The 25,941-nt window shown below is 40.9% G+C and overlaps 3 protein-coding genes across 5 annotated transcripts in view; 1 reads left to right on the forward strand and 2 right to left on the reverse strand.

Moving 5' to 3' along the window:
- Positions 1-5,445, forward strand: part of pio (zona pellucida domain-containing protein piopio) — a 55,872-nt gene extending 50,427 nt beyond the window's left edge. Inside the window, exons 5-9 of the mRNA XM_011644822.3 lie at positions 514-681; positions 969-1,174; positions 1,328-1,490; positions 1,806-1,982; positions 2,214-5,445. Of these exons, the coding sequence (XP_011643124.1) occupies positions 514-681; positions 969-1,174; positions 1,328-1,490; positions 1,806-1,982; positions 2,214-2,417 (918 nt within the window). The 3' untranslated portion in view covers positions 2,418-5,445. The remainder of the gene's footprint in view (positions 1-513; positions 682-968; positions 1,175-1,327; positions 1,491-1,805; positions 1,983-2,213) is intronic.
- LOC105430966 (uncharacterized) overlaps positions 3,072-25,941 on the reverse strand; it is a 34,674-nt gene continuing 11,804 nt past the window's right edge. Inside the window, exons 1-15 of one of the 3 annotated variants that reach the window (XM_089071506.1) lie at positions 19,984-20,479; positions 17,290-17,579; positions 16,763-17,033; positions 16,261-16,680; positions 15,313-15,913; positions 15,024-15,199; positions 13,903-14,876; positions 13,424-13,609; positions 13,196-13,346; positions 12,929-13,119; positions 12,669-12,842; positions 12,425-12,587; positions 12,151-12,331; positions 11,938-12,038; positions 3,072-10,830 (exon numbers count right to left, since the gene is read on the reverse strand). In XM_089071506.1, the coding sequence (XP_088927632.1) occupies positions 10,784-10,830; positions 11,938-12,038; positions 12,151-12,331; positions 12,425-12,587; positions 12,669-12,842; positions 12,929-13,119; positions 13,196-13,346; positions 13,424-13,609; positions 13,903-14,876; positions 15,024-15,199; positions 15,313-15,913; positions 16,261-16,680; positions 16,763-17,033; positions 17,290-17,502 (3,849 nt within the window). In that variant the 5' untranslated portion in view covers positions 17,503-17,579; positions 19,984-20,479 and the 3' untranslated portion in view covers positions 3,072-10,783. Of the gene's footprint in view, positions 10,831-11,937; positions 12,039-12,150; positions 12,332-12,424; positions 12,588-12,668; positions 12,843-12,928; positions 13,120-13,195; positions 13,347-13,423; positions 13,610-13,902; positions 14,877-15,023; positions 15,200-15,312; positions 15,914-16,260; positions 16,681-16,762; positions 17,034-17,289; positions 17,580-18,154; positions 18,299-19,983; positions 20,480-25,941 lie in introns of those variants that run through there. The other 2 variants (XM_011644828.3, XM_011644825.3) reach the window with 2 other exon arrangements.
- Positions 18,244-25,941, reverse strand: part of fra (neogenin protein frazzled) — a 45,057-nt gene continuing 37,359 nt past the window's right edge. The window contains exon 28 of the transcript XR_016138071.1: positions 18,244-18,385. The gene's annotated coding sequence lies outside the window, so the exon portion shown is untranslated. The remainder of the gene's footprint in view (positions 18,386-25,941) is intronic.

The raw sequence follows: 25,941 nt of genomic DNA on the forward strand, positions 1-25,941 counted from the left end.
ACACCGAAACACGGATACGCAGCGGCCGAACAATGGTCGGGGGTTCTTTCACCTCAATTTTGCCTCGTTTTTTTAAGCACTCACTGTGTGATTCCAACAATTATGATTCTGAAAATTTGGAATTTTATAAATCTCATAAAAATCTAAAAAAAATCGATAGAGAATACAAATAAGAACGAAGTAAAAAGAATTCAATTCATTTCCATTATTAATTTTCAAAAATTAATCGTAAGACTTTATCTTTTTTTTTTTTTTACTTTGTGAGAAAAATTATATGATTCTAATGTCGTAGATTAGAATTGAAGTTAATTTAATATTAATAAATATGTAGACAAACAAAATAGATAAAATTAAAATATGTAAAGAGACAAATAAAGAATGGATAAAAATAGAAATAATGTGATACCATATATCTGACGACATTTATTTGGACTCCTATGGTATTTACGGCGATTATAACGGCACATTTAAGATTACTCGCTCATACGCGGTTCCATCGCCTTTGTTTTGCAGGAGGATGGTGGTATCGAGTACTTCAACACTATCGTGGTACAGCCACACCTAAAGCTGGTCACGAATCAGGGCAGGGGTTTTCACGTGAGATGCAGATACCAGACGCGCGACAAAGTCGTAACGAACGATCAGACCCACGTATCCATGATGCAGTCTCTGCCGTTGCAGGTAACCAGGCGTTCGTTGCGAGATATCTAGACATTTTTTTATTTTGATCAATTAAAACGTTATATATGTCTCGTAGGTGAACCTTGTTGAAACCTACCCCGGTCGAATGTACGTCGATATCTTTGCGGTTAATCCGCAAAGGATATCGCGTTTATCTGTATTATTCATCCATACGTAAATATCCGTACTGACGGACGGACGGACAGACGGACGGACGGATAAGCAAACGTCGACGTAAAGAGGTAAATGAGTCGTCTTGAAATATTTAAACTGTAAACTGCCCACAGGCGACCGCGCCGATGCCGGGATGCACGATGAAGATCTTTAGCGGCGATCCAACGCAGCATCATGTGGCGGAGAATGTGAAGATCGGCGATCCTTTGACCCTGGTCATTAGCATCGACAAACAAGAGATGTTCGGCTTGAAGATCTCCGATTGCCTGGTACGCGACGGTCTCGGATGGGGCGAGCAGCGACTCATAAACGACGAGGGGTAAGCCATCGACGGTCATCTCGTGACACCGAAAGGATTTACATAAGAGAAAAGAAATTTAACAAAAAGACGCGCGCGATCGTGAATCGATCTGTTTTTTTTTTTTTTCCTTTTTTTTTTTGTGATGAAATCATTTGGCTTGTTTGTTCACAGTTGTCCGGTCGACGGCGAGATAATGGGACAATTCACGTACAACGAGGACAAAACGGAGGCCAGGGTGAACTTTCAGGCGCACAAGTTCCCTTATACGGCGAGCGTGTATTATCAGTGCAACGTTAGGCTGTGCATCAAGCATGGCGGAGGATGCAGTAATACGGTACTGTCGTCATTATGATACACAAGCGTTAGCTAGCTCGAATAATGGCTCCGCTGGGAGAGCGCACTAAGCACTATGTTTATAATAATCCTTTAACGATTTTATAATAGCCTATACCTATCGTTCGAAAATATCGGGGCATTTACCTCGTCTGCCACGATTATCCGATTGAACTTGCTTACCAAGCTATGTTATACAAACGCACGCGGGATATTATGTAATGTCTGACCCTGGCAAGGAATACGCTGGAGCCCGCCGCCAATCATTTTCTCGAAGACTCGCCGCAAATGGTCATCGCTTATTTTCTGCTTGCAGCCGCCGTTGTGCAACTCGATAGCCAGACGACGCAGGGACACTGCCAACGAGTTGAAGGGTGTCGAAGGCTTGGACGGTACCCCAGCCACGATCGAGGTTTACAGCGGTCTTTATGTCAACGAAGCCTCGGACGTTGGTTCGAAAGCGGACTTCTCCGACGATGTCTTTAGAGAAAGGGTAACTCAGATTTATCTCCGCGGAAAAAGCAGTGCCAACTCCACAAATTGACACCACAAATTTACTCAATCAACAACTTTGACATTTATTTCAATTACTAATCCTAAAATATTAGGAATAAATTTGTTGTCAGTAGATTTAAGTAAAATATTACAGTAGATTGGCATTTATTGTATCTCGCGTTCTGTCAAAAATTTTTATCCCATCATGTTGTTCTCCGGATTTTTTTAGGCTATCGACGACCCGAACACCATTTGCATATCGCAGAGGAGCTTCGCTATTGGGATTGCCATCGCAGGTCTCATACTCATGCTGGCAGTGGTAGCTGCTATCTTGGTACTGCTTGCCAAGAGACGACACAAGAGCGTGTCCACGACGGGATCGTCCATTTACAGTGGACCGTACACGAACACTGCTTACAGCCACAGTAGCTAAGACCGCCTCGTTCGGCGCGAGATTGAGATACCCGAGTTATCCTAATCCGAAGATCTACACCCTGCGGATTTTTCGCGGAATCTGTAATGATGTGAGGTTTCGGAGGGGGGGGGGGGGCGGGTCTTCTCGGGTAGACTCGATCAACGAAGATTAATTAGAATAGTTGCTTTCGACGCGAGATCGATTTCCAAGGCGACGGTCGAAGTCACTGTGTGCACGAGGTTCGAAAAGGCGAAACGAACGAAACGCGGATCTCTTGCTCAATTATTGATGTACTGCTGTACTTCGTTCGACGTTTCGCATAACATCCTCGGCTAAGCGGTGCTTCAAGGTAATTAAGGAATTGACGAGATAGAAGAATTCGACTCTGTATATCAATCTTTTCTATTTCTTCTTCCTTCGGTATGTTTCCACATCCTTTCGAGTAGAGAAATTTTACAACAGTCTCGATAATTCGTAAAATGAAACGCGTAACGAAGAATTTGTTCAATTTTGATTTGGCACAATATTCAGCTAGATAAATGGCATATTTCACATTATTAAAAGATAAAAAAATTAAAAAATTTCTTATGTAATAAAAATGTATAAAGTATTATAAGCAATATTATAGAAAAAAAATTATATTTTTATCAGGGAAGATATGTTGTTTACTACGTTTTCTACGTACTATTGAGATCTGCTTGGAATTGCAAGTTTCTCGCTTTGAGATCTAATTCGCAAATCATCATGCTTGAGGTAGTAACTGTTCCGTCCGTAATGAGCTCTATACTTTAAGCGAAATTTATCTTTATCGTTTATACTGCTCGTAAATGTCTAACGAACCGACATGGCTCATTTTGTCGAAAGATCTTTACATCATTTTAATATATATATATATATATATATATATATATATATATATATATATATATATAAATATATAAATATATATCTAATATACTATACTGTACACTAGTCCGGTATACGCTGTCCTACCTAACACATATCTATCGCACTAAACACACGCGCGCGAAAGCACCGTCCAATCGCAATTGTTTCTCGACAATTTATTCGATTGCTGCGTGCGAACTCACTTTAGCTAGATTTAAGTTCAAGTCAACATTATGCGTGAACTTCTCAAATAATTCAATCAAATACTCCAGTGATTTCCGCGTGCAATCGTTGACACTTCTGACGCTGCTACTTTTGCGTTTTGCTCCAATGCAGTTTCAATTTTGAATTTCTCTCGAGTGAGAACAATTTACGTGAGTATGTATATGTGTTTTTTATGTGTGTATATGCGTGCATGAAATTTAAATCATTTATATACTTGACATAATATGTGTTGGAGAATATCGATGGAATGATATTTCATTTAATAATAGCAACGGTTCAACTAACATTTGCGGTAAAGTTTAAAGAAAATTAGAAAAGAACGTAATCTAATATGATGTGTGTATGTACCGATTATTCAAAGCTTTCGATAAAGCTGTGTATGAATGGATTATCATAAAATGCAAGATGTAATCATAATTTTATAGTTATCATAGAAACGAGTCAATATTAAAATCCAAGATTACATACCTATAAATTATTCCGACATCCACGACGATGAAATTATCACAAAATGCAAGATATAATCATAATTTTATAGTTATCATAGAAACGAGTCAATATTAAAATCCAAGATTACATACCTATACATTATTCCGACGTCCACGACGATGCGATACTCGAATGAATGCGAGATATGTCAGCGCTCGGTATAATCTGATTGTAATTCATTTATAACGCTTAAATATTAATGTTAATTAGTCTAATTGAAACGGGATGCTGCTCCAATGTCGGCAGGTTCTGAATTGTTAGAGAACACGTGTATTTTCTAACGATAGATGAACGTTTCAAATGATTCCGACATAAATCCAATCTGTCGGATCTGATTAACGTAGGAAAACGCGTGTGCAACAAAGAAAGAACATTAATACCGACGTCGTGGCAGCATAAAGCGTTTAGATATTAATTGACAAAGACAAGGAAACTCTACTGCCAACGCAGTCGCGTAACTGGGTCCAACGTGGTGATGGGTACATGACCGTAAAATTTTACATTTAGAGAGAAACCGACACCCGTAACGTAACTCGTTAACTCGTCAAGCTATGCTACCGTGCAAAAACGGAGTGTTGTGGTATAAGTAGTTTTCTGGAAACGATAATGTATTGCGACAGCTGTTCCGGATGGACCCTGACGTGTCGAATGAAACAATGCTAACGCTTACGGATTTTATCGAAGGCTAGCAAAGCCGATTTAGAGTTAGAGTCGTTAGTGATGAGTGCTTAAATCCTTTTTTGAAATAGGGAAACGTTCAAACATCTTGAACATCTATAAAATCTGCCCTTTGAATATCTGAAACGTTTAAAATCTTTAAAATTCAAATTGTTATATGTATATCTATATATAAAATATTGAATTCGGAAAGTTTTTCGAAATAGTTTGAGGTTTTCGTTGCAAAATATCATTTAAAAAAAGTATCTTCTTAATCGATGTAGAATAGAAAATATCGGCTTGTCATAGATTTTAACGAATGATATGAGATCAATGCGTTTTCCAGTGTTTTTCTTAGTATTTCCTGAAAAGCATAGATGCAGCCTTCGAATAATAATAAATTTACGTTTTCGTAACTCACGGGCGAAATATAATTATTTCTTCTTGTACTTCAAGATACGATAACGTAGAAAACTTGTGGCTTCCAGTCCTCTTAGTGTTATTCCTCGAAAAGTGCAATAATCTCGAATCGTCCCATGGGTCCCGCGGAATTTCTGTCGAGGGTTGGAATCGCTCGGCGAACGGATCGCGCGATCTCTCGCCGCGCCATGGCATTGGTTCATAGTGATCATTGGGGATGAAAATGCTTGTATAGAATCTTTTCTTCGCGTTACGAGGTAACGCGAGTTCCGATGCTCCCATAATGTTCCTCTGGACCTTTGTCAAAAGAATCTACAACGAATTTGTGTAAATAACGAAAAAAATCTAATAAAACTGATAACTATAAGACATATTCTCAATATTCCTCCATCTCACGCTTTCCACTACTTAGACTGTGAGTAGGTGATTAGGCACGGAAGTGTCTCGAACATGATCATAAAATAATTGATGCGAGCTGGCAAATTATCAAACGAGAGTGTCTTCTTTTTTATTGAATTATATATATAATTCGTTTTTGGAAAATATGATATAATATATATATAATATATATATGTATATAATATAACAAGAAATATAATTAGACTGACATGACTTCTATATCAAATTTTTTCCGACTCTCTATGATGTTGTGCATTTCGGATGAGTATAATATAGCTCTTTATTAACGCCACAGAATTGTCAATTGCTTCGCCTTTCTCCTCTCTCGTTGCCCTCGCGATTATATTTATACACAGATAATTCAGGTCTACTCTTCTTCTTCTCACCACCTTCTTAACCATCCTTTCTCGACTTCTCTTTATCCTTCCTCTTAAATAAGATTAAATGTAATTCAACACGGTGCTCTCCCCCGTGCAGCCGAAGAATCGGTGGACATGTCTGAAACATCCGCGTTCGTTTTTCATAGGAGACCTTACTTTATAATAAATATAAATTATATATATATATATATATATATATATATATATATATATATTTTTGTATCTCTTCCTGAATACTTGTACGTGTTACGCATGCTCGATGATCGACGTCCGGAGAAGTGGCGAGTGGCGTAAGTCATCGCTCTATTTTTTTCTTTTTCTTTTTTTTTTCTTTTGTCGCAGTAAGATTAGCAAAACGGGAGAGAACGCAATCGCACGGTGAAGTACGTCGCTAAGCATGGAGGCACAGCCACTGTAATTTGTCCTTACCGATACGCCACGTCGGGATGCGCAAAAAATATATATGTAAAATATATATATATATATATATATCGGTACACACTCGCAACTTGTCCGCATCATCCGAGTGAATCTGGACTTTCAAGACCGGTCTCATCGACATCGTTTAGGACCAAACGTGATCGGCTAAATTCACCTAAATTAAAGCTGGAACTCCAGTGAGGGACGAGTTAAATCAATGTTATACTTGCAACTCACAAATCCATCCATTTTTGCGCTTTGAACGATAGATTCATTCACGAAGATGCTACTGACCGATCTGCCGATGCGACTTGGCCTTCAAGTATCAAACACGTGATGTTCTTCGCTTGCAATTCTGCAATTGAAACGAAAGCGATCGTGGTAAAAAGATATCCTTAATGGCAAGATGTTGACGTTGTTTCCTGTAACACTGAGATAACTCCGTCTCTATGTAGTTCTGATCACATATCTCTCGCATTTCGTATCGGAAAATAGCGAAACGCAGTATCGTGATGTTTTCTCGCTATTTCTCACAAGATGAACACTTTCTATCTCGTTTTTATCAAACTACAATATAGAATAAATGAAGAAACGAACAGTTTTTTCTCGCAATTCGGTATACAGAACAGCTATCGTTGAGAAAAACGCTCAAATCAACGGAAAAATTCTACATAATCACAGAAGAGAGAGAGAGAGAGAGAGAGAGAGAGAGAGAGAGAGAGAGAGAGAGAGGAAGAGATGATATTCTTTTTGTGCAAAAATCGATGTCACAATTTGCGTATAATCATCATATTTTTTTTAGCTCGATGTTCCTTCTGCTCTCTTTCTGTCCTGTTTCTTCTACCGATTTATTGCTCGCCGTTGTCAATCATCTTACGTCGCGTTACAAAAATAGCAGGAAAACGAATGTGTGAGGTCTTGCGAACTTACGACACTTATATATTACCCGTTCTCTTTCGTCGTTTCATTCTCTTTAAGATTTGTTAACCCGATCGCGGCGCGATTAGGGGTGACTCTTTCTCGGTGTCTACATATTTTCACCCTTTTCTTCAAGCTTCAGGTAAATTGAAAAATCCGTCACACCTGTTATGCGTCGTTCCACTTTTTAAATAGTAAGAATTTGAAATAGACGCATATCAATCAATACGGTTGAAATCGACGATTGAATACTTAAGACACAATAATCGCGGCAATTTTTCTCTCTGGAATTACATTCAAATTAAATTCAAATATAAACATAGTATCCAAGTATAACGATATAAGTGTTCTTCAAATTTCCACAAGATTTAAGCCAGGGCGATACACGAAACAGGTGTGTCGAATATCTGCAGTAAAGCGTTAATAAAACTAACGTTTTACTGCAGCATTAAAATCAAGTAAAAACGAAACAAGGATATAAGGACATATAAACGTGGTTATTACCGTGACTTTTGGTTCGCCAAATTCCGTTGGAAAAGAAAGAAGCGATAACTTAAGAAATAATGTCCGCGCGTCATTATATCACACTGTATATCCGCGTATATCACGTCTTGACGCGATTGTTCCTTCGTTCTCCCCCGTCCTCTAAAATCTATGCTGGCGCATATGAAATACTTAGAAATACTTAGTAGATCACATGAATCGAATGTCTACAAAATATACGGTGCCGCGATGTGTCGGACGATAGTTGATGGCAATTCCATTATTTGACGACCGATGATTTCTTTCACACCCGCTGTTATCTCTTCATCTTTTACCGTCGTATTATTATTACCTTAAAAAGATACGTGAACTGTTTTTTCTGTTTAATAGGTACAATTATGCTTTTTTTTTCATCTTGTTTTTTTTTTTTAACTCACTACGACATTAGGTACAGTTAAATACTATGGTTGTGCGCCCATCTCTTTATAATCGAAATATTCCGATATCTACATCTTCTTCGCTCAACTGCTGCTCAGATTTCTTGGTTTCCTTGTTTCCTCTTTTCTTAGTCTACAACGAGATCAAAACTTGTGACACAACACTTTTTTCACAAGGAAAAAACGATGTCTCTCGTTACGTTTATGTTAACGGCTAAATAGATAGGTTCGCGTGTACGTTTCTTGCGTGCTCTTTTTCTCACTTATTTAAACTCTCATAAAAAGATAGGCACACCTTCACCTACGTTTCTGAAGTACAATCACCGTAAGCGAAGCTTCTGGATGGATTCCACTTGGTTTTTGTGTGTCGCAGAGCAACGCGGGCACCTCTCGCGATCGCGATCGCAATCTATGCTACGAGATAACGATTAACGGTCGATTTCTACTTTTTTTGCGATTACTCTACTTATTTTTTTTTTTTGTAAGAGTGCAGGTTGTTAATACGCAATTTGTTAAAATAAAATGATATACCACGCGTAATAATCTAGATCACGCGAGATTTGCCCGCGCTGGTCTTAATTTTTACAGACGGAAACGTTATTAATTATCGCGACCACGTGTCACCATCACCCCTATTGGTGTAATACATATGTATCGCATATATACATATATAGCGCATATATCTCTATTTCGTTGGAACAAGTGTGCGAGAAAAATACATCTGTCGTGTGATATATATCTATATATGTATGTATGTATGTATACATGTATATAAATACATCTGAAGTGCATGTGACTACATATATACATATATAATTATAATAATTATATATATTATATAATTAATAATTATATAATTTTATATATAACGTATATATTATATATATATATATATATATATGTATATAAAATATCACATGCTCCAGGGATGTACTTTATGTACACTGTACATTTTTTGTATAATCAAACATACATATAAGTATATATGTGACACACATACAAATAATAGAGAGATGATTCCGCGAAGTCCATGAAGCGTGCTTGCAACATTGGAAGACGAATCATAGTGATGTAAAAAGAAACTTAACTTAGTCTAAGCTCTCGAGACAAAGAGTGATCATAAACAAACAAAATCACACTGATAGTAATCTATTATCGATATCGAACGCAGAAAATTATTTATTATCTATTATCTATTATCGCAAATAAAGATACGGTAATCTCGGTCTTTTTCTTTTTTCGCAAATACAAAGAATAGAATGGTGGAATCTCAGGCTGTGATGGTTTCACGCTTAACTACTGCTTCAAACTAGACATAAAGATTATGTACTGAATACGTTTACATATTTACTTATAGTCAATGACACCGGTATAATAGTAAATTGTGATTGATTAGAGACATTACCTAGTCGAATATAGAATGTCGTGAAAGTGTAAAACGTTAGATTTCTATTTTTTCGAGTATCATTTGTTTTTCTTGCAAAGTCGATATATAGCGTTTTGTAAAACACAATAGAAATTTCCGAGACACAAGACAGAGAGAAGGAGAGGGTATACGCTTGTAGAAATTATATGTAAATATATTTTGTGAAGAGTATAAGAAATTCTCAATATTCACGTACAATAAATACATGTCAGAGAGAAGCGTAAGGGTTGGCATCGTCAACGCGCGGCCAACTTTTAGAATTTTCATAGATATTACGCTGAGGTAGCAAACAACTCGTTCAAAAAATGGACTCGGAATGGGCAGCGACGTTAATGCAACATTCGTTGACCGATACAATGGCAGCGAGTATATCAAAATTAGCAGGTAAGATAGATAGTAGAACATCCTTTCTGGATTCGCGATTAATACTAAGCCGAAAAAAGTCGCGCGCTTTGTAAACGTACTCAGTAAAGTACTCTTTTCTCTTTTCTTTCTTCGTACATTAGTTTAATCGTCATACATATTCTCCCGGCAGCCGGAAATCATCACGACGACCACCTCGGGAAATTCGTGTGTATTTATTTTACCTTAACAATAATGTATCTTAAAAGTAAATCTCACATTCATATGGTATCTGTGTGTGTGTGTGTGTGTGTGTGTGTGTGTGTGTGTGTGTGTAAAACCGCAGTTAAAATATCTTCAAGTATTACATATACATATATATACGTATGTACATATATACGTGTATATATATATATATATATATATATATATATATATATATATATATATACATATATACACGTACAATATTGTAATAATAATTAAAATTTTATCCAGTAATCATTCGGTGCATCGCTGATTTGTTCATTCCTTACATCTGGGCACATGCACGTGATTACATAATGTCTTTCTTTCTTTCATCTCGTGCTTTTGCGTTGTCATGAGAATCCAGTTTTATCGTGAATTCAGTGTGACTGCAAGTCTCTCGAGTAAGAGTTAAGTTTCATCTTTCTACTATTAAAAAAAAAAATGTAGCTTTCCTTTTCATTTAAGATGTAATGTACACGTTTCCTTCTAATAATATCTCTTGCTGTTTTTTTAAATAATTTAGAGTAATAATTAATATATATTAGGAATATATCATATCTCTCAATATAGTAGATTGCCAATCTAGATTGTTGTTAATAATCGAGATTGTAACTCTTGTTATTAGCGATGTTATCCTGCGAATCCGTCTGTTCAAAATTGTATTTGGTTCCGACGGGTGATCGTCACCTTCACCGTTCCTGAAAAACAAAATGCCATTTTTGTAAGACAAAATGTAACTTACTTATTACTCTCTTCGACATGTAATACGAGTGAATTGTTCTGATGCAAATAAATAGATGTTGTTAAAGCAAAAGATATATAGATATTTAAAATACAACTTATTAAAAAAAGCCTTATACATAAAAGCAAAACATGTATTGTAAAAGAGTATAACTCATAATAACAAAGCAGCAATAGTCACAGTCGACGTGAGAAAGAGTGAGAACAACACTATGTTCTCCAACGTCAACTTGACGAAATGATATCATTTGTATCTTATTGATCCGAGTGCGGTAATAAGCATGAAAAAATGTACGGTAGATATCGTGTAAAAAAAATTTGAAAAAAATGTGCAAAGAATACATTCAGTGTCATTATGACGAAATATCTGCAAGGAGACGTTTCAGAATTATTTCTCTCCAATTTTCAAATGATTAATGTCAAAGACGTATATTTTTTACGAACGGAAAAGAAATTGACATTGCTCACAAGAAAACTGGACAGGAATAGTCCTGAACATTTCCTTATTGATTGAGAATATTATCCCGTGCGCGTTGTTGTTTAAGCGTACGATGCAACAATAAAATACATGTGCAGTGAAAAGATATCTTTCCTACTTTCTTTCGTAAGAAAGCTTTTAGCTTTTCATAAAACAAATTTCTATCGGAACGCTTATTAGAATAACTTCGAGGGCATCGTAATGGGTTCGAAAGATGTATAATTATTTATAAATTTATGGAAGTAGGAATCACTTTCCAGCACGTTATTATACAAAACCGAAAACGATAAATATCAAGAAAGGTGAATCAACGCACGTGAAAAAGCTCCTATCGTACAAAGACACTGTGTTCTGTGTAGTATCTTATATTTAAGTTCTGTACCTTATATCATACTGTCTTCCATAGGTTTCGCTTTTAAGGGGAGACAAGAATGTGTCAAAATCGTGTTACATTTTATTCTTCATAAGCAAAATGAAAGCAGAAAGTAACTAAATTTTAAGCGACGTACTGAGCGCGAACATTGAATTTTTCTCCCTCTCTCTCTTTTTCTCTCTCTTTCTCTCAATGCACATTAATTTTTCATACCTTCTCTGATATCCTTGGGCACGTTTGATGAAAGCGATGACATGGAAGGTGCCTGATAGAGATTGGGTCGTACGCTTGGTGGTAAAGATGTTACTTTGGACCTAAACGAATTACGCAAGAATTATTATAAATTTACCGAGAAAGGGAAAATGATGTTTTTAACAAGAAAAATAAAAAAGTTCTAAAAAGTTCTAAAAGTTCTAAAAGTTCTACCTCTGTTTGCGAATTTTCTGATTTCTGCCATCAAAGGAAGTCGGTGTACCAGCCCCCGAAGCATTAGACGAAGGTGGTCTGTACGGTCGTGGACAACCTTGAACAACAGGCGGTGATGATACTGGTGCGTATTGCAATCGGGGATTGGATGGTACGCCTGGATGCATCAATCGCATGTCTCCTGTAGCATTCAAGGATGTATTAACAACCGAGCGATTTGGAACCGAAATATACAGAAATAGACCGAAATATACGCTACATTTGAAAATGTTACCTTGTACGATATGGACACCCTGATACATTGGCAGTGGGTAACGTGGTTGAGGTTGTGCGCTTCTATCCCCGCTCCCACCTCCGAAGAGCTCGTGCGCCGGAGTCGGAGATCGACTGGCTCTTTGGGAGTTACCTGGCGTTGTTGCCCGCACGCCGGGAACAACCTTTGAAACAAGAAGAAAACATCTTTTATCATCGAGAATTTAATGACGGCAACTAATGACAGTTATCGTAGTTATTCTTACAGGAACGTTTTGTCTGAAGACGAGATTGGGAACCAGCGTGGGTGCCATGTATGCGGCAGGCGGTGCCGGAGATGTGCCGTTGTGAGTGACCTGGTGTCCAAACGTTCCACTGGTCACCATCGCCGGGGCCGCATAGCTGCTCGAATTGACGTACATCAACGGCATACCAGGTATCTATTAATTACATCAAATACAATGCGTTAATTAATTTTAGTGATGCAACTTTTATTAACTTTTAGTAACAATAAATTAATAAATACCTGACTAGACGTCGGCGTATTTGGTGGCGTAGGTACTCTGTACATCACAGGCGGTGGTTGCATTGTCGGTTGTCCCGGCGGATAGTACGTAGGAACCATTTGGACTGGAGGTTGATACGTATAATCGCTCGGTGTTGGGGTTACTGCCGGCACCGAATTATAAGGTACCGGGTAACTACCCACGTAATTAGCTGAAATATATTAATGATTATTGTAAATATTGCAGAGAAAAATAAAAATATAATAATCGTATTCGACGTAACGTACAACTTGCTTGGCTCGGAGGCGTCATCGTTTGCGCATTAAAAGAGTAATTCGGGAATCTCTGTTGTTGATGTAGCTGCTGCCTGTCACCTGGATTTTGACCAACGGAGATCGTCGTTCCAGGTGGAGGCACAAAATACATGGTCTGTTGGGGCTAAAAGGATTTATTTCTCACTAAACAAAGATATAAACAGCAATCAAACAATAAACTGATATTTTTTCTTTCCATACCGGTATCTGATTCGGCGGTGGTTGCCAATAATTTGGTTGTACTGTCTGCATGTTCTGTACAGTCTGATTTGTAGAGGGTGGCGGAGGCGGATACGTAGAATGCGGAGGCGTGGAATGGCTGTCTCCGCTACCACGCTGATCGTAAATGTTCATTCCTAAGAAATATCCGGACAACTCGGCCATATCCTAAATATCAATTATTACAAATGAATTTTTTGAAAAGCGATTATAAAAAACTTACAATTTTACACTTTTTTATTTATAGTATAATACATCTATCACTTATGTCAACTTGTTAAACTCGTCAGTCAACGTTAGCTAAATAGTAGGTAGTATAGTGCGTTCCAAAATTATATAATTCTTATTTATGTTTAGCTTATTTAGTTTACGTTACACTCTCGATCTTTAATCTTTAATATATTATCTCTAATCTTTAATATATTATCAGAAGCGAATTTTTATATTCTCGATATACTTACCCCTGACTGTGGTATTGGTCCTTGATGCACAGGTACCGCGTAATTGGTATAGACCTGATTCTGATTGAAAACAACGTCTCCCTGACCGCCATTTTGCATGCTCGCTTGACCCTGAGTCGGATGAGGCGCCATCATCACAGTCGGTTGCCCCATTGGGGGCGGATAGACACCCTGATATGGTTCTGAGGTAGGTACATAGGTCGCGTATGGTTGTTGAGCTGTTTGGTTAGTATGACTAAACATCTGTACTGTCGTTGACGATTTGACTAGATTTTGCTGCGGCTGCGGCTGCGGCTGCGGTTGCGGATGCAGCTGCAGTTGCTGTTGCTGTTGATGCGACTGCGCTTGTTGTTGCTGCTGTGCTTGTTGTTGCTGTTGTTGCGGAATGGGTTGGTTCTGCGGAGCAGGAACAGAAGTAGGAGCAGGAGGAGGAGGAGGTGGTGGTGGTGGCGGAGTGAACGGCAGACTCGGTGACGTTGCTGTATTCGTTACTTGAGTCCCGGACGTCGCGTTAATTCTTGACTGTGGCGACCTTTGTTTCTTGCTATCATTCTTGAGATTGTTGTTTGTCGTTTTGGACGGCTCGGAGGGCGATTCCGTGTGCTGTTTGTTAGCCACGGACGGCGTCGTGTTGCGGTTTTCGTTTTCAATGAAAAACTTTGGTGGATTGTCCGGGTCGTAGCGATAAATCGAGCCGTCTGGATTCGTATATGGCTGATTAGTTTGCGGGTTTATTATTATGCTGCCGGGCGGTACGCTAGATAAACTAGTGACTGCCCACATGACTGTCTGGCCATTGCCCGACTCTGGTGAGACTAAATCCTGACTAGATACTTGAGTACACGTCATAGCGGCTGGCACGGGAGAGGGCGACGGAGATGGCGATATCGTCGCGTCACTGCGCTGGCTCTGCGATTTGTAGCCGCTGCTCGAGCGACTTGGACTCAGCCGTGAACACATACTAGCCCCCGAATCTACGACATGTTTATCAGGCGATAATAAAATAAAGTAAAAGAAAATGATAATAATAACAAGCACACGATATCGCTCCTGTAATATTATTACATTGAACATTGATTGTCAGTATTTTTAATGTAATTCCGCATACAATTCTAAATTACCTTGTTTCATGAGGCGAGCTCCCGCGCTATGTGTGGACGTAACACTATCCCCCCTCGTCAACATGCCTTTGGTGTATCCACCGAAACTGAATGACTTAGAAACGGACGGGCGCAAGACCGTACCGCGGAACGAATCCCTTCCGTCAAAGGATTCGCCCTTCAGCAGTCGATTTTGCCTGGAGATGCACATACACATAACTATATTCTAAAGCAATGATTGTATTGATAAAAACACATCGATGAATATTTTATAATTAATGTTACGCGCATCGATCATTAAAAGATTTACCTGACTAGGTGATCCGGATGCAACAAACGAAATCTTGCAGAGACATCTGAACTCTCCGTCGAGGACCACGGCCAGGACGTGACTTCGCTACTTTCACCACTGCTGTCCTTGAATATCCTTCGTCTAGCACGTTCGTATTCCTCTTCCCGCTCTTCGAAGCTCTTGCTACGCCGGCAGCAATCGCCTCCTAGCCTGTCAGGCGATTTGAAATTAAAGCTATCCTCGAATGAACTTGAGTCCCGCTTCAAAATGCTCCTTCGCGGCTCCTCCGATAAAATCAGATCATCCCTGATGTGCTCCTTGAAACGAGTATCCGGTATTCGCATGTTCTTTGTCCGTGTGACAATGACACTCAAACCCGACTGATCCACATTGTGCTCCATGCCAAAATAAGCTGCCACTCGATGTACGAGCATTCTGTTGTACGACGACATATTTGGAAACTTGTGGGAGACCTTCTGTCGGTCTTTCGCGAACTCGATTAAATCCTTCTCAATTTTCAGCAACACCGTCCGATCCTTCTGATTGCGGTTTATAGTCTCCGCTATGAATTGTTCGAGATCTATCCCGGTGCTATCTGTGTACAGTTCCGTACTACTGTCTGTAAATGAACGTAAAATTTATAAAAAATAATGAATTATAAATGAAAATTAAAAGTAGAAGTTCCACGCGTGATTATAGAATATTGTTTGAGATCATTGAATATGTTAAATCTAAACAATAATCAATATAAATAACAGACGTTTTGATCTCATAATTAGATCATCTTCAATGTTAATATAAAATTACAACTGACAAAGATATAAGATTTTATATCTATTAATATTTATTGAAGAAAAATATAAAGACAAGGAAGGAATATTAAAAAAGTCAGTTACGACGGAATTTCTAATACAAAAAAATTAGATGGAAAAAAAAATGAGAAACATATTTGTTTGAGTAACGTACCACGTGATAGACATGGTGATGCGCTGTCATAACTGCCTTGTGATGAATTTTGATGTCTCAGTTTGTGCCTAGATCCAGGCCTGCTTACTGAGAGTGTATTACCGCATTGTGCCGAACATTGATTGTTACAGATGTTCAATGTGTTCGGCCTGCGTTGTTCGGATTTGTGCTGATTGTTCTGACCACTCGGAGCGAGATTGGTGCTCTTTGGCGAATGCTGCAACGCTTGACCGGATCTGGTAGGTGATATTGGAGTCTGTAATAATCCTGGTCGCTCGTTCTGATTGTTCTTCACGCAATTATTGCATTTCTGAATGATATTCGCGCTAGCGAATTTGGAGCGATGGTTCTCCAATTTATTGCCATTGGTCGGAGAAGTGATGTTCTTTGGTGAATGTACCTGAGAAGGACTAGATTGACCTGCAGAATTCCCAAAAAATTAAAAATTTCTTTTTCTCTCTGAAACGCAGAAGGAAAGGAAAAGAATCACTGTTTCGCTTACCATTTCGCGACGGTGTCCGACAAGTCGGTGAGGTCGCCGTGTTGCGCATTTGTTTGGGAGATTGAGCGGAACAAAGATTGCTGTTGTACATGGACTCGTTATTGTTGAGCTTGGCGCCGGTGGAGTTGGGCGAGAGGCTGCACACGATCTTCTTCTCGCTGTCCGCCGATTGCGGACTATGCGGCGACGATGGACCGTGCGGTTCCCGCGGAGGGGAAGTCGACTCTCTCATGGCATGACTTCTAACTAACAGCTTCAATTTCGTGTTCGTCTGCAACGTCGAGAATCTTCTATGTACCCTCTGATGGCACGTCACAATATCGCGATATTCGTACAGATGTAAGTTTTTAAGTTTGTTTTCAATGTTCACATCACAAAAAAAATAAATAAAATAAAAAAGGAAAAATGCTTTTGATAATCTCAATGTTTATCTTCGGAACTTATTGCTGATTTAACGATTTCTTTTAAACGTATCTTGAAGATTCCATTGAAAAAAGACAATAGCAAGCGATTAATAGCACACATACCCGATTGCGAAAATTCTTGCTTTCAGTGTCCGATTTGTCGGACAGCGGGCAGGAGGACGCGGGACGGTGGATCGAGTTCGGTACGGGGGAGGTGCCGACGTTGGGGTTGGCATTCCCGTCTATCATATCCGACTCCGAGGCGTCCTGGTGAGGTGCACCACCACCGGAGCCACTTACGGCGAGGCCTTGCCTGGAGGATGGCAGTGAGGGCATTCCTCCTCGCACCACCACCGTGGGACTCTCAGGTCGATCTTGCGACCTGCTTCCTTTATATACCACTATACTCGGTACTGAAATCACCAAGGACACAATATAAAACGCGATTACATTATTCTTCCAGCCGGTGGAAATTTATGCAAAACATTACACTTAATTAAGGAATATAATTACGTCATCTGTCCCGCTTCAATTAACTCTTGATTGTAAAACTGCAGGTACTCGGACTATTTTTACCAAGAAAAAAAAATCAATCTCGAGTCGACCGAAGAATTTGCAGTAAAAAAGACACATCTCTCGATTGTTTCGACAAGCCAATGTTATACTTTATTTACGTATTACTTCATATTTCGCAATCTTTTATTAATTTGATCAGTGTTTTACATCAATTCAGTGAATAAAGAATCTATAATCATGATATTCAAGCTGCAAGTGACATTTCCGTAGCGTTTTAAATTTACTTAAATAATAAGGGATTTCTCTCATTTCCGACCCGTCCCGTCGCTCTTTCGTGCAGACGCGTACGTGTTACACGTGCGGCGTGTCGTGACAAATCCCGTGACAAATGAGTCGGCGTGAAAATGAAACGAAACAAAAGATTCGGCGGAAGAATGTCGCTCGGGCATTTCTGTGAAAGAGACACACTTACTCTCCAGGCGGGCCATGTGTTAAATGCGTCATGGGGTTTACAGTGCAGTACACCCTGCAACTGGTGGGGGTTCAATACACACACATATACACACATACACACGCGCGCGCGCGCGCGCGCGCGGATGCGACTAGTAGCAATTAGTATGTGAATCTTTCGAGTAACGTGCAGCACGAGGAGCTGATACTAGGTGCCAGATCACTGCACGTCCACCTTCCGACATCGTATACTCTGTAAGCAGACACAACAACGCTCGTGATGCTCTCATGCGAGAAACGCGATCGTGGAATTTATTTCCCCCCTCCCCCTCCGCGGTCCTCTCTTCGAAGGTGCAGGTAAAAAAAAAAAAAAAAAAAATAAGTGCGCACGCGAGAAATAAATTCGTTCTACCTCCTCGAGCGGCGAGCTCGATCATTTCCTTCGGACACTTTTGTTCACATTTCACGGAATTTCATCGGGATGTCCACTCAACCTTGAAAAATAATTTCCTGAAACTCTTTTCATCACCCTGACGTTTTCGGAGCATTTTCAGATGCAAGTTCAAAATAAATTTTATTATCAACTGAAATTCTTATCAAAAAATCTCTCGCGTAATTTATATAGCTAGTTTCATGGTAAAAATGCGATACTTTGTTACTTGCAAAATAAAAACAAAGTTTTCGAAGGAACAATTTCAAGAAAGTCTCTCACGAATTTCAAATTTTTCGAGGTAATAAATCTTGTTAATGTACCGCATGTTATCGAATACGATAACAACACTGTATATTTTTACAATTTATTATCACATAATCTTCTAAAAGTAAAAAGTCACGCCACTGTTAAATAACTATAACCATGGTACGACATGGTTGTATTATCCATTCAAAAGTAAAGAATGGCAAAATTTCGTAATTTATTATATAAAGATTTACGCAAAAGAGAAGTGATCATTACTAATTAGGAAACAAGCTACATTGTCATCTTGTATCTTTATGTAAACAACGTCCGATAATTATTACGTGGCAAAGGTAAATGTTGAGCTATGAATCACGAGCTTCTATAGGTCAGCGTTACACCATGAGTCACTTATTCGCGCGACATTATTGGATTATTAAATGATGGAGTCGCTTCGTAATGGAGCATATACAATGCAGATTGTAAAGTATTCATCGGCGTGTTATTACGCATCATCGTACATAACGAGATGTTATTACGAGGATGCAGCATTATCGTGATGCTTAATCGCGTTACAAAGCTAATCTAACCGTCGCGTAAACGAACGAATTTCACATTGGGCATAATTAAATCTTATTAATGCGCGACGCGCTGCCCCGCGTTGCGAGAATTTAATAAGCCGGCCGAGCGTGTGTGTACCCCAATATTTGTGGAATTAACTCGGAATTACCGAGTTGTAATAACTGTGCGCCCCGTAAATAGCACGATAAATATTTCGCGCGAACGAAGTCAGTAGGCTGCGCGTATAATACAGGCGGCACGGCGCGCGTCACTCGCGATTATTAAGTATCGCAGAAAATTATCTATCACCCGATTAATAATTTACCTAAATCGCGATTTAATAAATTTCAATAGAATTTTCATTTTCACAAATTTAAATTTATAGCCAGCAGAGAGAGAGAGAGAGAGAGAGCAATTTTAATCCCTTCCCGCGCGAGAAACGGACTAATGAAATTTCCGTTGGCTAATTAATTTTCGCAGCGACTCGATTTCGAAGCACTGATCGCGTAACGAAAGGATGAAAAGCGATGATCCGGTTCGATTTCGCGTAAATAGCAAAAGCAAAAGCCAGATGATAATAATAATAATTCTCCTTTTCTCTCTGTCCAACGAACCTCGAGTTAAACTCGGTGGGCTCCATAGCGGCTAATTGCGAAAGCACGCGTATCATCGTGTTAAATTTAAACCGGAAATGCGACTGCGGCGTTCCGTGGTGCTCTCGTGCCACTCTTCCTCCGCGTTTCTACCGCATTCCTCCTCGCGACGCGGATAAATTTATCCTCCATTCTCGGCGACGACGCGCCGATCACGAATCGCCCTCGATCGCCGTCGATCAGCCGCAGCTCGCATTTTCCTCCTCTCCCCTCAGCTTTCCTCCCTCCTTTCCTCCCAGCCTTCTCTCTTTACGTTTTACTTTTTTATTTTCGCGTCCTTATAAACCGACTCAAACAATGTTCCAGGGATAGTCAATGATTATCGATCGCCACGCACATCGTTAATGCGTGTTCCCACTTCTTCCTTCCGCTCGTCTTCGTTCATCTAAAACCTTCAGCTCGCTCGAATCGACTCGATTTTTACTCCAGATATCGCTCCTTTCCACTAGAGACAACACTTTCGCGCCCGCAAGTCAATCGGAATGAACGGCACGAGATCTTCTACCGTTACCAAATTGAATCGCGTCTGATTCGCGAATTCAATTCACGAAATTCTCCTCTTCCTTTCCAATATTCATCTTATCTCGTGTGGCTAAAGTGATTTCGCGAGACGCTATCGACCGTCCGCGTGCGTTTTACCGCCGATAAACGCGCCTCGGCCTCGTAAAAGCGATCCGAATTATTTGTCGATTTGCGGAGTGCGGCGAATCCACGGAAGATTATCCTTCCTCTGTTTCTCCTCGACGCTCGTCCGACTATTATCGCAAAAATATCCTCGAGGATTGCGTCTCGCTCGTAAAAAAAAACGCTCGCGAGATATCGCCGTCGTTGTCGTCGAAACAGCTTCCGTCGCGAGCGGAAAATATATGACGAATGCCGGAAAAACCACCAGAAAAGTCGACGATGACCGCGGTATAGTAAAAAATGTCAACGCGGCGGTCGTCTCGGGATAACGGCCAAACGTCCAATTTTCCGTCACGGTTCGTGTGTGGTGGTTCGTTATCTCTTACGACGTCCCAAGTAACGACTTTGTCCCGGGCGTGAGATTAATTAAATCTCGTATGAAAATTCTCGATGATCAACGATAGAATCAAACGATATCGGAATTACTCTGGAGGCAAACCGTTCGTGAAAATAATTCTGGGAAATTATCACGACGTTCTACTTTCTTTGTCGTGGAATATATATCGTGCTTCATTGACAGAAAAGAGTTATAATGCTCGATAGCCAGCTCTCGACATCGGTAGTCCAGATCGTATTACATTCCGATTCCCGAAAAATCGAGATCGCGCGCTATTCGAGGATCGATCGACGAAAATCAATCGAGGAAAAATGCGGATTTTATGCGGAAATTACGGCGACGATCTTCCGGCCGCGATTCTCGCCGTCCGTTCTCCGCGGGCCGAGGAGGCGCGCTTTGGCAAGACACCACGGCGTCTCGAAAATAGCAGAACGTTTCTCTTTCCTTCCCTCTCCCTCTCTATGTCTCTCTGTCTCTCTGTCTCTCACCCTCTTTCCTCCCTTCTTTCTTCTCGTTCCTTCCGATCGCGTTCCTTGCGCGTGCGGAATCTGTTGCCGTCACGCGTATTCGAACCGGAGGCGCGATATTCTCGATAGAGAAAGAACGACGGAGGAGACAACGTGGACGAGAGACGCGAACAAAAACCGAAGCGACCGACGGCGATTCGCGGATGACGCCGATAAGAAGAGAACCTGGACCAGCCGCAATCCACCGAGCGTAACGTCGCGTCACCGCGGCACCGCTTTGCGCGAGAGACTGAGAGAGAGGCGCGCGCGGCGCGCGACTCACCCGGGTTGAGGAAGAGCGGCGAGGGGGTGGCTGGCACTTCGGAGGGAACGAGAGTGTCGCAAAGCCAACGCGCGCGAGCGAGAGAACGAGAGAGTAAGAGAGCGAGAGTGCAAGAGAACGAGAGAGAAAGAGAGAGAGAGAGAGAAATCGGTAACGAGAGAGAAAGAAACAGAGAGATATCACGCTTTCTCTCTCGATGAAGGTAAAATCCTGACGAGAGTGAAGAAAACAGAAACTTTCGATAAGCGGCGAGGGGGTAAAGATAGAGACGTCACTATTATCGAAGGGTGTTACAGAGGGAGATGCAGAAGCTAGGACAATGGCGAAAGAGAGAGAGGGGGAGGAGGAGGAACAATCGGAATGATCGGAAGGAGATGGCGAGACACAGAGAACAGTAGCAGAAAACGGAGATGGGTGATAACGGTGAGGAGGATAAGGAAAGGAGGGAGGGGAGGAACGTGTATTGGCCGAGTGCACGCGTGCGCGTGTCCGTGTGTACTCGAGAAACCGCTGGTCTAGAGGATTGTGTCAATTCGGGTGGGTTTCTACGCTGGAAATTACTTCGGCGAAGTTTAAACATCTACATTATTATCGAAATTTCCTACTCGTTATGCGAAAAAAAATGGAAAATTCAATTTCCCCCCGAGCAACAACGCACAAAATCCGATCAAGGGAAAAAGAAGCTGACGATATCGATGATAGAATGATCGTTTTGATAATGATATTAGAACGAGCACACGGCTAAATCGAATTCATCATGCGCAGTAACCATTTGTTATTCGAGTGACAATCGAGTTATAAAACCTTTTCGATAAATGTTAAAGGTATTGTTTAAAGGTATTGTGCCCGAGGGCAATGTAGTTTACAGCGTGGAAGCCTGTGTTTGTTTTAAGTCCAGACTCTATATTCGAGAGTTCGATCTAAAGCTCTGTCACACAATCACGTCCTCCGGTATTCGCTGTTGATGGATTCTCCGTCTCGACGAGAGACGAGGACGTCACACCATCGTTGTTTTTTTTCCCCCCCGTTACACACAATTGCAACAGGCGAGATTGAAATAATTTCTGCGTTCCTCACGCAAACGCGTCATTCCGCTCGCGTGCAATTTCGCGCTTCCAACAACGCGAATCCAAAAAAAAAAAAAAAAAAATAAATAAATAAACAAACAAGTGGAGCAACTCGTTTTTGTTTTCCCTCCTAAATTTTATCCTGAATTTTCTCTCCCTTAGATTTTCTCATTCAGGAAAAGGGGGAGGGCGACCTTTGCGGGGATGTCTCGCGGGGTGCGAGCGCTTAATCGTTAATCGGCAAGAACGGGGCAAAAGCGGGGTGAGAAAACCTTCTTGCCCTACATTCGTGAGTTGGCTGCTCCCGTAAACCAGTGCAGTCGGCACGCGTGAGCGTGTGCGCGCGCACGTGCAACCGAGTGCGAATGGTGTCTATGACCCATATAACACGCCCAAGCGTAACTAGGTCGTGCACCCCTGTATTCCCTGGGATAATACAGGGTGTCCCGCCTCAAAAAAAATGTGCCAGGGTGTATCGATTCGCGAGGATCGTACGCACACGCGATTTCATCTAAAGGGGGAAAAAAAAAGCTTCGTTCGAGCGACGAAAAGAAGCGCAACGTCGAGAAAACTGGACGGTAGCTTCCCTCACGTAATCTAAATTAATTAAGTCTGAGTGGGGAAAGGAGGTATTAATGTCGATAGGTAAAGTCTCTAAGCGACATCCCGGAACAAAAGATTGGAAATTTTCTTCACGAGTAGAGCTTAAATTGCCACGTACATCGACCGTTGTAGAGGAGGTAAGAGGTATCGAATCGGATATAAAGGACATATTGTCCTGTGGAGTTGATTCTATCAGGAAACGAGAGTAGGAGGCGCTCAGTTTACCGACGACACAATATCCCGATTTCCCCGCGCAAATATTTTCCCCGCGACCCTAAAAACTCACCCTGTGATAGAAATCGATCGCACAGAGCGACCACGCGCAAGAAAGAAAGAGAGAAAGAGAGAGAGAGAGAGAAAGAGAGAGAGAGAGAGAGAGAGAGAGAGAGAGAGAGAAGAGGAGGGAAGAGAAATAATTTTCGCGATTTCCTATCTATCTGTCGCAGGTGAGGTCCGTGATTAATTAGACATTGGATAATTTTGCCGTCGCAATTAGTAGCCGACAACGTCGAGATATTCATCGAAACGATCCATCGGAAAACGCGTCATTTTCGATGAAATTAATATAATATAATATAATATAATATAATATTTAAACTCGCGGAATAGCAAAGAGTTAGAAATACCTATAAATTTATATGGAGTATCCTATATTCAACCAGTTATATTTTATTTATGAATTCTTTGAACGATACGAAATCTTCTTCAGAAAAAACTCAGTTTTCTAAATCTTTCGAAAATTTGAGAAAGATTATCGAATTTGTTGCGACTTTTTAATTTTTATCACACATCTTTCTGAGTGTCACGATGTTATAATCGATTTATTAAAATATAAAGTTGAGTTTCGAAATTAACGAAGCATATTCATTGTTCGTTTACACTTGAAAAAGTTAGTTTTAAATTTATTATTTATCGTTCGCAAATTGTTGATCATGATCCTCCTTTGTCGTCTATATTACACAAGTTCAAGTTCGATAGATTTGAAATAATCTGTGTAATAAAATCAAGATCGTTAAAGTTAAAGAGAAATTAAACTCTAATTATAACTCTTTGCGTATGCCATTATTTAACAAACCAGCCTAAAAATATCAAACCGTCTTGTTTAGAGACACGACTCAACATTATTTTTGTATCTTCCGTATGACATTCTTGTCATAGCGGCGGAGTACGTTGACATGACGTCACATTCTTCGACTCGAAACATGTCCACATGGCGGTGGATTCGCCGGCAGAGTCGGCGACACCTAATTCCGAGATCTAACCCAATTTCTGCGGGATGACCTAGGGTGTAGATACAGGAAGCAGACGTAGCACAGGTACGGCAGGATATTCTGCAGGAGACGGAATATATTCGCGCAGGATGGAGGAGAGAGAGAGAGAGAGAGAGAGAGAGAGAGAGAGAGAGAGGGGGGGGTTTAGAGGCTGTCAGGGGGAGAAACGTGACGTGGACGGGGGTACTCCGTTCAGTTTTAGCGATACCAGTGCCAGTCCGATGCACCCCCTTGTCGCCATGGAAACGACCTACTCTCCCTGGACGGACGCGCATCGGGCACCCTCGTACGCAAGAGTTAAACATTCGAATAAGGATATCCGCTTGGGCGCTCTTTGAACTCACGTCCACCCCTCCCACGACTCTCGCACCCGCAGCCACCGTGACTCTGACGGTTATGGACCAACCCCGTATTTAACGTCGGCGGCCACCTGTGGATAAATACTTGATAATCCGCTTGACTGGTCGCGAAATCCTAGCCAAAGCGATCGAAATGTCACCCTCACCCCTCGCGCTCTTTGGAATTTTCCGATTTTACACGCGAAACGACAAGCTAGTCAAGTTGCAAGATATATATCTCAAGAGCAACGACACGACGCGTGCGTTGCGCGCATCCGTTTAAAATTGGTACGACCGTGTGTTTTGCAACGATCATCTCGCAGCGAGACGACAGCTGCGTCTCGGCATTGTCTGCCCGAAGACTAAGAAGTGCGTAAAACGCGTCAAACGTCGTCACAAGACGAGACGAACGGTCTGCCTTCGTTCCAATTCGCAAACGCGCGCGCGTCTTGACGCGTATGAAAGAGAGAGAGAGAGAGAGAGAGAAAGAGATCGCGCGAAGAGTTGCACGCTCCAACGAGATCTCGATCGGCTAATATACTTTGATTCACAGTTGTCCAATTAAAGCGCCACGCAATGCCAAGCGAGCTCGTGGCACGTTACTCCCAAGATATATAGCCGAGAGTTCGAAAATCCGGAACATCTCCAAATTGTTCCGTCTATGACAGAGATCTGAGGCCGAAAGGATGACTCACGCGCGTGCGATATCACGCGGAAATATTCCGCAGAAATGCCATCCGCGACGGAAACAACCGAGACAAATCACCATCGGTGTCTAATCGCTTCTATTCAGGTCACCCGTTATAACGGTTGACCCGGGTGCCGACCTG

Source organism: Pogonomyrmex barbatus, unplaced genomic scaffold (assembly GCF_055798465.1).
Source record: "Pogonomyrmex barbatus isolate J1 unplaced genomic scaffold, ASM5579846v1 scaffold12, whole genome shotgun sequence".
Taxonomy (NCBI): Eukaryota; Metazoa; Arthropoda; class Insecta; order Hymenoptera; family Formicidae; genus Pogonomyrmex; species Pogonomyrmex barbatus.